This window comes from Tachyglossus aculeatus, chromosome X2 (genome assembly GCF_015852505.1).
Source record: "Tachyglossus aculeatus isolate mTacAcu1 chromosome X2, mTacAcu1.pri, whole genome shotgun sequence".
NCBI lineage: Eukaryota > Metazoa > Chordata > Mammalia > Monotremata > Tachyglossidae > Tachyglossus > Tachyglossus aculeatus.
In genome coordinates, this window is record NC_052100.1 from 6582211 (window position 1) to 6594219 (window position 12009).

A 12009-nucleotide genomic window follows, 5' to 3' on the forward strand; every position below is an offset into this window, starting at 1 on the left:
AGTAAATACCATTGATTGATGAATCGACTGAGGGAATACATGTATTATCTGTAAGCAGGGGCAGGTGGAAGACACTGCAGCAATGACAAAACCAAGTGTGTTCCCATTGGAGGGCTCTGGGATGGCACAACTAAAGGAGAGTGCTTGTTTCTAAAATTATGTGGCCAGGAAGGGCTCGGCCAACGGGGACCCAGTTCAACATTCCCACAGAAATAACCCTGTCCGATGGTCGCCTGCCACCGCCTCCAAATACAGGGTTTGGGCTTTGGTTGGATATTTTGTCTGCCCCGCGTGGAGACGCGTGTCCCCGGGGATTCCTGGGGAAGGGAAATGAAAGCTTTTGAGTTGGCCTGGAGGGGATGAAAAGGGAAATTACTAAAAGCTTATCTGCACAGAAGATCCCAGGCTTGGTAGAACTTGAGGCAGTGTAGGATAGTGGGAAGAGCACAGGTCTGGAGGTCAGAAGACCTGGGTTCTAATTCCTGTTCCACTACTTGCCAGCTGCATGACTTTGGGCAAGTGATAACTTTTCTGGGCCTGAGTTTCCTCGCCTGTAAAATGGGGATTGAATCCCTGTCCCCCCTATCTCCTTTAAACTGGGAGCGCCATCTGGAACAGGGACTGTGTCCAGCGTGATTAACGTATACCTACCCCAGTGCTTAACAAATACCACTACTGCTATTATTAACCACTTTCTTTAACTCCTAGGTTACCTACAAAGCTCCAGTTCCAACAGGGGAGGTTTTCTTTGCCGATGCCTTTGACAGAGGAACTTTAGCAGGGTAAGCATTACAGGGAAAGTGGCAGACCTGCTCAAGACCTCCTCTTTCATGTGTGATTTCTGAAGCCGTGGTTACTTTCATGTTCCTTTGGGTGAGTGTGACCTTTGGCACTTTGAGTGCCGTTAATAACTTATCCAGGAAGACCGTCTTATCCCTTCCTGTTCCTATTCTGCCTAGATTTAGGTGTTGGAGCAAGTCTTTTGGAAAGTTCTACAAAAGCTATGAAAAGTTGTCTAGGTATATCAGGGATCTGAATATCTGCCGACCATCCTTTGTAACAGCACTGTGATCGTTACCCTCTAACATGTACTCTTCCCTTTGTTCATAGCCGGCTGTTCATTTTTCTGTCTGCCTTTGTCACAGATGGGTCCTCTCCAAAGCTAAGAAAGATGATACCGACGATGAGATCGCCAAATATGACGGTGAGATTTAGATTTAGACTGAGAGGCTTTATTCATGGCCTTGCCTTTTGTGGTAACCTTTCAAGATTGAGCCGGGGGTGTGAGGGGTGCTTGTGGGAGTGGTCCTCGGGGTGGGTCTTCGCAAAAAATCAAAACTCCACACCACCCTCAAGACTTCTCGTCGACAGGATGAGAAGCAAGGGCAGCGAGCTTTCCGCTTTGAACCAGCGGATCCCATCGTAATCTTTCGACCCCAGATTTTTGTCATTAGGGAATTCTTTTTCCTTTTCAGCTGAGCATCTGTCCTAGGAAAGCGTTGTTCTGAACAACAGACATATAATTTATTACCAAGAGTATTTTGAACCAATCGTGGACAGTTATTTCAGGGTAACTAGTTCCCAGACTGGTTTTTGGCTGAAATACCTTGGTCTTTCTTGGTCTGATGGAACTTTTCATTTGTAATAGAGGAATTAATTGGGGAGCCTTAAATTTCCAGAAAGAGTTAGTGACGACCAAGAATGATTTAAGCCATGTTTTTCAGGGAAATGGGAGGTGGAAGAAATGAAGGAGAGCAAGCTTCCAGGAGATAAAGGACTCGTGCTGTTGTCGCGGGCCAAACATCATGCCATTTCTGCCAAGCTGTCCAAACCCTTTGTATTTGACACCAAACCCCTCATCGTTCAGTAAGTGGAAATGACTGCCCAAATGTTGCTTTTCTAAGGAAGAAGGCAGAGACAGTCCTGGGGGCTTGGGGATCCCCTCGGGAGCTTTTGTTCAGCACAGTAGGAGGACAGTGGTCCTCTTCCATTTTATGGGTTTCTGTTTGCAATATCAAAACTAGGACACTGCACTCTTTCCTTCCCTTGATGCTTTCCTATCCAGGGTGCATCAGTGCTCCTGTCTAGCCATGCTGTTCTCATTGGGGTTTTACAGCTACTCTCCTCCTGACTCACAGACTTGATCAATCCTCTCTGCTAAACCCAATAGGTGGAAATCAGGGAGACCATGGAGCCCTGCTTCTTAACGTCTTGGCAGTTGGGATCCGCTAAGACAGCCCTGTCATCGCCATTGATGGTATTTACTGAGCGCTTAGTGTGTGCAGAGCACTGTCCAAAGCACTTGGGCGAGTCCAACACAACAAAGTTGGTAGGCAAGTTTCCTCCCCACAACAAACTTTACAATCTAGAGGTAGAGAGAGACATCGATAGAAGTAGACCATATATAAGGCATTAACATAAAGCCCTGTCTACTAAGGGGTAGAACTTCTACCCAAAGTTAGAAGTTTAGCTCCGAAGAACTGCAGGAGGAGAGATGTGGAGACCTGTCTGGAATCAGTGTTTCAGGCTTCTGTGAAGCACACAAGCAGTTACAGAACCGTTCTGGGCTTACACGCTGACTTTTAACTTGTCTTCCCACAATGAAACAGGTACGAGGTGAATTTCCAAAGCGGAATAGAATGTGGTGGGGCCTACGTGAAACTGCTTTCCATTACTCCGGAACTAAACCTGGTGAGTTCCCCTCTGCCCTTCTCGGAAATGAATGTCCCCTGTGCACAAAGATGGAGAAGGGGGTTGATTCTTAGTCACCCCACAGGGCTGGGCAGGTCCCACAAAGTAGCATTAATTCTTGCCTCTGTGGTCCCCGACGGGTTACGGATTCATGTGTCGAGATGGGAAGTGGAGAGAAATGGTTGTAGGGGTTGAGAGGGGCACAGTCCTGGGCTGTGAGAAGAGCTAACGTCCACTGCCCTCTCTCCCACAGGACCAGTTCCATGACAAAACTCCGTATACCATCATGTTTGGCCCAGATAAGTGTGGCGAGGACTATAAACTGCACTTCATTTTCCGCCATAAGAACCCAAAAACCGGAGTATATGAGGAGAAGCATTCTAAGCGTCCAGATGCAGATCTGAAGACCTACTTCACTGATAAGAAGACTCATCTGTATACTCTGGGTAAATCTGGGAGTAAATGGGAGATTTTTGTGCTTTGTGGATGACTTTTTTTTTTTTAAAGAAGTTCAAGTATAGGCGAATGTGCCTTTTACTAACCTCAAAGAGAAGGGAAGCCCAATCCCAAATAAGTAGAGAATTGTCTGGTGACTTGTATGGTTTTAGGGATGAAAATAATGAGCTCCATTTGTCCACCCTGAAAGAGCGCTCGCTTCAGATGGGTGAGCTCAGACCATGGGTTTTCAGTTGGCTATTTTAAGAACAGGCTTCCTGTCCCATAAAGAGCTTGAGCTGAGGAATGTTTTCAGAAAAGGGAACGTGCTGTGGTTAGATAGCTAATTCCTAAAGACCAGCTTATTTCCTTTAGTGTTTCGGGCTTATTTAGGTGCTCATAAATAGGGCACCAAGGCCACATGTGCAGGGTGGGTGGGGGGGGGTGGGGGGGGCGGGGGCAGATTCCTTTTTAGCAGAGTCGGCTGGACTCATCGGTAGTAATTTGGGGGTGGGGTGAGCTTTATTTAGTGAAGCCTTTCTTAATGGCTTTGGGTTGACTTCTAGAGAAGCAGCGGAGGCCTAGTGGAAAGAGTTACAGGCCTGGGAGCCAGAAGACCTGGCTTCTAACCCTGGCTCCAGCTGGTGAACTTGGGCAGATTACTTCTCTTCTCCCCTCCCACCCCCCAGTTACTACTTTTGTAAAATGGATTCAGTACCTTTCTCCGTCTTAGACTGCAAGACCCCAGTGGGTTAGGGACTGGTCCCATTGTACCCCAGCATCTAGCACATGTTAAGCACTTAACAAATAATGGTTATTATTATCACTGATTATTCTAATCAGTCGGTTGATTCGGTCTTTCCCATGTCCGTTTCACTTGGCAGGAAGCCCCCGGGCATGTGTTTAGATTGCTGAAATAGTGAAGATGTGAATGGTGTTCAGTACCTTTGCTGCTGATTAGTTATCTTGCAAATGGGTCAATTCGGTATAGGGGAGACTTGGCACATTCCGTTCTAAAAGTGTCTTTCTGATTTTTTTGGTTTTTTTAAACCATTCTGTCCTTTCTACATAAGGTACATAAATAGAAAAATAAATGAGGTGTCCACTTTCATTTAGTATCTCCAACATGGCCTAGTGGGGGGAGAATGGCTCTGGGAGTCAGGACACCTGCGTGTTAACCCTGATCATTATTTGCCTGCTGTTTGATCTTGGATAAGTCACTTGGCTTCTCCGAGCCTCAGTTGTCCTCATCTGTAAAATGGGGATTCAGTACTTGTTTGCCACCCCCACCCCCCTGAGACATTGAACTTCCTATGGGATGAGGACTGTGTCCAATTGGTTTACCTTGTATCTTCCTAAGCACTTAGTACAGGACTCGGCACCAGTAAGCCCCTAACCAGTATCACTCGTGTCGATATTATTATTGAGCTGTCATCTTCAAAGCCTTGGGATGAAGGGGAATTAAGAGTTAGGAGGTCTGTTTTAGCTTGGGTAGGGGTTAAGGAGAGAAGGCTGTGATGTAGCCCAGACCTTCAGTCCTGTTTTTGACTCTGTCCCCCCTGTAGTCTTGAATCCAGACAACAGCTTTGAGATCTTGGTGGACCAGACGGTTGTGAACAGCGGGAATCTGCTGAACGACATGACCCCGGCTGTGAACCCCCCGCGGGAAATTGAGGACCCCGACGACCAGAAGCCGGAGGACTGGGACGAGAGACCCAAGATCCCGGACCCGGATGCCGTCAAACCGGAAGACTGGTGAATGGCCGCCGGGCCTATTCCCCCCAGCTAGTTCCCGAGAGCACTGAGCGAGACTCCGGGCCAGGGTTTGGCCTCTAGGCAGGGGTCCGGCACCCCAGGAAGTGCCAGGAGTTGCCTTGGCAACCAGCTGGTGCTTAGGTGTCCCACTGGATCCAGCCACTCAGAGGACAGCGCTCTAGGTGTTTTCTTGGTCAGAGATCTTCCCCATCGGCCACAGAGCCCCAGTGGACAGGACTAGGCCTTCCACCCAGATCTCCTGATTGACAGGACCGGGCTGTGTCCGCTGAACCAAGGGCATGGATTCAACCTCTGGATGGCCCCGTAAATTTGCCTTCTCGACTAGGAAAAATTCCTAAAGAGTAGACCTCGAAACTGCTTTGGAATAGTCTCAGAAAGTGGCTGCAAACTTTAGGTTTGGATGTGTTTTTTAGAGTGAGTGAGTCCAAGATGGATCACAGTAAAGTACCATCATTGATTTGCTGCAGTGGAGTCTTTTGGCTTAGGATTTAGATTCTGGCTGATTGAAGTCTATGGAAATGATGATGGCAGTGGGAACTCTACCACAAAAATCTGTGTGAATGATCAGGCAGTCAGCATCTGGGCCCGACAGTCTTAGCTCCCAAAAGGTCCCAGGGTTTTAGATTGGTTTGATAGCCACCTCTGTAATTCTCGATGATCCCCTGTGGATTGCTGCTATTGTTGAGGTGTGAAAGGTGAATTTTTTAGGGAGAGCTGAAGGGAGAAAAGCAGCATGGCCTGGTGGAAAGAGCATAGGCCTGGAAGTTAGAGGATCTGGGTTCTAATCCTGACTCCGCCACTTGTCTAATATGTGACCATGGGCAAGTCACTTCGCTTCTCTGGGCCTGTTACCTCATTCTTTAAATGGGAATTAAAGAATGTGAGCCCCATATGGGACATGGACTGCGTCCAACCTGTTTAATTTGGATCGACTCTCAGCGCTGCTTCATACAGTGCCTGGCACACAGAAATACCATTTGAAAAAAATAAAAAAGCATGCTAGTTAAGATATTCAAACTGGATCCAGATGCCTTTTCCAAATCCGCTTCTTGTCTTCAGTCCCCGGAGAGCTCAGGGTCCCGTAAAGATTGTCCAGTCGTCTCCCTGAACCGAACCCGAAAACAGCATTCAACTGGGTTGGAGTGGTGAAGGTGGACACCCAGTCTTAGGAGGGACAGTCTGGGAAGGGACTCCAAGTCAGCCCTCCATTCCTCCCTTGCTTTTCCAGGGACGAGGACGCCCCGGCTAAGATTCCGGACGAGGAAGCCACGAAACCAGAAGGCTGGCTAGATGACGAGCCGGAGTACGTTGCTGATCCGGATGCCGAGAAACCGGAAGACTGGTGGGTCCCCCATGGTGGCTCTCCCACTTGGAATCGCCAGCCAAACCCCACTGAGACCAACCGATCGGTCAATCGTATTTATCGAATGCTTACTGGGTGTGGAGCACTGGACTAAGCACTCAGTAAATACGAGTGATTGATGGAATGCATAGTTGAATAAGGCGCTTGAATCACCACTGGTGGAAAACAACCAGGTGTTGTTTTTTTTTTTCAAAGGTTCCAGGTGGGAGCTGGGGAATGGAGGAGTCCTGGGGTATCCAGGAAGAGGCAGGGAGGGTTTCCGGTGCACAGTGGGATTCTCCAGTCACCTGGGTTCATCGGTCTTGGAATCACCCCTCCCTAAATCCTAGACAACATGGTGATTTAACAAGCCAAACCTCATTCGAAACTCAGTGGGCAGTTTGTTTAGGGGAAAATCAGTCAGTCAGTGGTATCTGTTGAGAGCTTCCTGTGTGCAGAGCGCCAGACTAGGTGCTTGAGGACAATTCAGTATCGACAGTTGACACGGTCTCTGCCCTCAAGGAGCTTACAATCTAGGAGGGGGAAGCAGACGGTAAGTAAATTCCAGATGGGGAAAGCGGCAGAGTGAAAGGATCTGGACACGAGGGCTGTCAGGGTGTGGTGGGTATCAAAGTACTTCACCCGTGGGTGGCTGGTCTCCCCACCTCTCGTGAGCCCGGCATGTCGGAGATTCCCCCGCCTGAGGTTTGAGGTCTGTCTTCCTAGGGACGAAGATATGGATGGAGAGTGGGAGGCTCCTCAGATTGCCAACCCCAAATGTGAGTCGTCCCCCGGCTGTGGCGTCTGGCAACGGCCAATGATCGACAATCCCAATTACAAGGGCAAATGGAAGTCTCCTATGATTGACAACCCCAACTATCAGGTCGGTGCCTGCTCTTCTGGCTGGAACTCGGGACAGTTCCGGGGCCCTTGGAACTGTGTAGGAGTCAGTAGGTCAGGCAACTGGCAACCTGCAGTCCGTGCCCATTCAGACCCTCAATCGATCTATCATATTGAGCGTTTACTGTGTGCAGAGCACTGGGCTAAGCACTTGGGAGAGTACAATAGAATTATATAACAGGGTTGGTAGACATATTTCCTGCCCAAAACAAGCTTACAGTCTAGAGCGGAGGGGTGCACATCAATCAGTCGTATTTATTGAGCGCTTACTGTGTGCAGAGCACTGTACTAAGCGCTTGGGAAGTACAAGTTGGCAACATATAGAGACAGTCCCTACCCAACAGTGGGCTCACAGTCTAAAAATGGTGATGGAAAGTCTTTTACCAGCACTTGTAGATGCTGTAAGTGTAGACCCCAGGGGAAAGATTCAAGTCAGATGGTGGTAAAGGTTTATGAAGAGGAATGTATAGGCTGAACTTTCTGTTGAAGTGTATTTGAGAGAACTGGAGATGTCCAGGCCCTCCCCCATTTTATGCGAAAGCAGATATCAAAGGGGAGGTTAATTAATAATAATGATAGCGATATTTAAGCACTTGTGTGCCAAGCACTGTACTAAGCGCTGGGGTAGATACAAGATCATCAGATCTCACGTGGGGCTCACAGTCTACGTAGGAGGGAGGACAGGTATTGAACCCCATTTTGCAGATAAGGGAAGTGAGCCCTCCGTTTGGTTCTCCTCATTTCCTCTTCTGTGCTCTGCTTTTGCTAGGGAATCTGGAAGCCCAGGAAGATCCAAAACCCAGACTTCTTCGAAGACCTGGAGCCATTCCGCATGACCCCTTTCAGCGCCGTGGGGCTTGAGCTGTGGTCCATGACATCGGACATCTTCTTTGACAACTTTATCATTTGCGCGGACCGAGCAGTGGCCGACGACTGGGCCAATGATGGATGGGGGCTGAAGAAAGCCGCCGACGGGGCTGCCGAGGTAGTGGCGGGGCTGGGGCACCTGGGTCTCTCCCCCCACCCTGGCCATGTCAGCTCGCTCGTTGGTTCCCTTATGGAAAACGGCCCCTCCAGGGATGATTTCCCTCTTTGGAAGGGGGCCTTGCTACCTCACTTCCAAGATGGCAGGTGTGTCAAGGACTGAGTTGAAAGACGTGGGTGCCTGAACTCGGTGCCTCTGCCACAGCAGCTGAGGCCAGTTACCCCCCAGCCAGCCCGCTAGAAGAGTGGAGTCCGGACATGCAGATCCAGGCTCTGTCTGGGGTACCCTGTTGCCCGCCCCTGTCCCTCGCTGCTCCCCATTCGGCAGCCTCTGACCATCTCCGCCACCTGGGGTCCGCTTATGCTTCCCCAGGGCGAAGGCGGGGGGCATGGGGCAGAGCGAAGAACTGGCTACACAAGGGGTGTGGAGAGAAAAGTAGGCCCATCGTTCTGCTCAGGGCTCTAAGCACCAGGGTGGGTTCCAGCAAGGCGGCATTGGTGGGCCGGGCAGCCCCTTTCTGAGGTTAAGGACGCTTCGAGCCTGAGGGGTGACAGTGTCCGTGTGTCGGAGATGATCTGCTGACGAAGGGGTGGGAAGCGCATCCATTTTTCCATCCCAAAAGGAGCGGCTTCCGCTCGGGATGCTCAAGCTTAGCCGGGCCCCAGCTTGAGGACAGCCGAGAAGCGGGAGCCGCCTGTGTAGCGGCCCCTCGCACTGAAGGCGAAAGCAGCTCCGAGCGCCGCCATCTTGTTTTTCAGCCCGGCATGGTGGGACAGATGGTGGCGGCAGCTGAAGAGCGTCCCTGGCTGTGGGTGGTCTACGTTCTGACCGTGGCCCTGCCGGTGTTCCTGGTGGTGCTCTTCTGCTGCTCCGGAAAGGTAGGGCTGGAGCAGAGGCTACGTGGAGGCGGGGGCGGGGGTGGACAAACCTGGCTTTGGTACAGAATTCTTCCTATTGATGTCTGCCTCCCCCTCTTAGACTGTAAGCTCGCTGTGGGCAGGGATTGGGTCTGCTAACTCTGTTGGATTGGACTCTCCCAGGTGTGTAAGAGCTCAAGACATACCATTTGATTGATTTTTATGCCAAAGGTTTTTCTCTCTTACTGATGAGGCGGGCCTTTTGACCCAAGGAGGCCAAATGCACTATTGGCATTTGAATGTTCATTTTCAAACTTGCTAAGAACTGACTATTCCCTTGAACACCTTACACTTGAATCCTCACCCTGCCCACTCCCGCCATCATCACTCCCCTCTGACAGCACTTAAGTACAGCTCTTGAAACTCAGTTGCTTCCACTTCTTGTAATTTATTTTAGTGTATATGTCCCCCGCTAGATTATAAACTCCTTGAGGGCAGAGAACATGTCTAACTGTGTGGTACCCCCTCCCAAAGGCTTAGTCCAGTGCCTGGCAAAGGGAAAGCATTCCTACTGTTGATTGATTGATTGATTGAATTAAGGAAGCTGAAGTGGCTGTTTGGTTGTGGTTTTTGCCAGGAAGAGATTAGGGTTTCCAGCCTCCCAATTCTGTCAGTACTGTATCTTGTAGCTGTTTTAATAAACAGGGAGTTTCGTCAGTGATCTGGATCAGTCGGTATTTATTAAAACTATTTACCATGTGCTGAGCTCTGTACTAAGTGGTTGGGAGGGGATAACACCACCTGCCCACCTGAATATGTGGTATTGAAGTGCTCACTGTGTGTCAGGCTCTGACCTAAGCTCTGGGGTAGGTATAAGCAAATTGGACACAGTCCCTGTCCCACATGGAGCTCACAATCTGAGGAGGAGGGAGAACCAGATATTGAATCCCTATTTTACAGATGAGGATACTGAGGCCCAGAGAAGTGAGGTGACCCACCCAAGGTCACGCAGCAGGCAAGTGGTGGAACTGAGTTTAGAACCCAGGTTCCCTGACTCCAAGGCCTGTGCTCTCTCCCCTTAGACTGTGCTCCTTGAGACGGCGTGCTGTTCTTAATCTATTCACTCTTTGTTCAAGTACCGGCTCCCCAGTCCCCCTGTCTTAAGGTTCTTGTCAAAAGGGAAGAGTTTGACGTACCCTTTTCTGCCCCAGAAACAGCCCAGTGCCGCTGAGTACAAGAAGACCGATGCCCCTCAACCAGATGTGAGTGGGGAAGACAAGGAAGAGGAAAAGGAGAAGGGCAGCAAAGAGGAAGAAGCGGAGGATGAAGAGAAGCTTGGTAACTACTGTAGAGCCAAAGTGGAGAGCATGGAGGGCGGGTGGGCGGCCAGATGGTACAGAAGAACGTTCCAGTCCGTAAACTAGATCTTGGCCCCGCGTTAGCGGGTAAAGTAAATCCCCCATGCAGGTGGTTTCAGAAAAATCTTCATTCTTGTAACACATTGTCACCAGAGTTTGCCTTACTAGAATGTAAGAAATTTCTCTTCTGGGTCAGACAAATAGCACATCTGACTCTAAAAATACGGATATACTCCCCTGAAACTCCCCTGGCTTGTGGAAGACCGATGGTGTTTTCCTCCTCCTAAATTGAAGTTAAGTGCTTAGTATGTGTCAGGCACTGTACTAAGCTCTGGGATAGAAGTGAGGTAATCAGATTGGACACACACAGTCCCTATCCCACCTGGGGCTCCCCCAGTCTAAGTAGGAGGAAGTAGAGTTTAATCCCTGTCTTTACAGATGATGTGAATGAGGCATAGAGAACTATGTGACCAACTTTGCAAACCCTCTCTAACTTGTGTTATATCAGTAAGGAGCAATTTTCTAACGTGTGCATGAGCGTGTCTGTGTGTGTCCCTTTTCCTTAGAAATAGTAGTTTGATCTTTCTTTAGGTCCTGGGCCCAAATGTGAACTGGAATTTGCATGCCTGAGCAGACAGTTCCAAGTTTTTATTGGTTATTTTTCTGCCTTAGGAGAGAAGCAGAAAAGTGATGCCGAAGAAGAGGTAGGCAATGCCAGTCAAGAGGAAGAAGAAGAAGAAGAAGGTAGTCGAAAAACTAAGGCAGAGGTAAGAGAAGGGGGGAAGCAGCTTTTTCACCTCATCTTCTGAAATGTGAAAGATTTGGGGCTCTGAGTCAGGGTTCAGGAAAACTAGTTAGCGAGGCAGTAGTTAGTAACACTTCATAAGCGCTGACTATGCTCAGAGCATTGTACTAAGCTTCTAAAAGACTAGAGATAAAAAGGTGGGAATTAGTCCCGGTCTCTGGCCATCGGGGGGGTTCACAGTCTAATATACGGGAAAGCGGGGACTGGCGAACCACAAACAGTAAAACATTAAAGCTGCAGAAGAGATTTGGACAAATATGCGGAACAAAAATAGGGAGCAGTTGCTTGAGGAGCAGAAACTGTGGCCTTTCGCAACTCAGAGTCATCATCATCATCAATCGTATTTATTGAGCGCTTACTATGTGCAGAGCACTGTACTAAGCGCTTGGGAAGTACAAATTGGCAACATATAGAGACAGTCCCTACCCAACAGTGGGCTCACAGTCTAAAAGGGGGAGACAGAGAACAAAACCAAACATACTAACAAAATAAAATAAATAGAATAGATATGTACAAATAAAATAGAGTAATAAGTATGTACAAACATATATACATATATACAGGTGCTGTGGGGAAGGGAAGGAGGTAAGATGGGGGGGATGGAGAGGGGGACGAGGGGGAGAGGAAGGAAGGGGCTCAGTCTGGGAAGGCCTCCTGTAGGAGGTGAGCTCTCAGCAGGGCCTTGAAGGGAGGAAGAGAGCTAGTTTGGCGGATGGGCAGAGGGAGGGCATTCCAGGCCCGGGGGATGATGTGGGCCGGGGGTCGATGGCAGGACAGGCGAGAGTCCCCAGTCAGAGCCATGGCCCCAGCGAGCACTGCAGCGGCAGCAGCCAAGGTCTTCCCGAATTTGTGTGGAGGCG

General features: G+C 49.4%; 1 protein-coding gene across 3 annotated transcripts in view; it reads left to right on the plus strand.

Annotated features, from left to right (window-relative positions):
• The window catches only part of CANX (calnexin), a 32470-nt gene that overhangs the window by 16628 nt on the left and 3833 nt on the right, over nt 1-12009 (plus strand). For 2 of the 3 annotated variants that reach the window (XM_038771014.1, XM_038771015.1), the window contains exons 3-14: nt 709-782; nt 1146-1204; nt 1725-1866; nt 2610-2691; nt 2945-3137; nt 4692-4881; nt 6131-6244; nt 6971-7127; nt 7914-8129; nt 8888-9007; nt 10198-10324; nt 11017-11111. In XM_038771014.1, coding sequence (XP_038626942.1) covers nt 709-782; nt 1146-1204; nt 1725-1866; nt 2610-2691; nt 2945-3137; nt 4692-4881; nt 6131-6244; nt 6971-7127; nt 7914-8129; nt 8888-9007; nt 10198-10324; nt 11017-11111 — 1569 coding nt within the window. The remainder of the gene's footprint in view (nt 1-708; nt 783-1145; nt 1205-1724; nt 1867-2609; nt 2692-2944; nt 3138-4691; nt 4882-6130; nt 6245-6970; nt 7128-7913; nt 8130-8887; nt 9008-10197; nt 10325-11016; nt 11112-12009) is intronic. The other variant, XM_038771016.1, reaches the window with a different exon arrangement.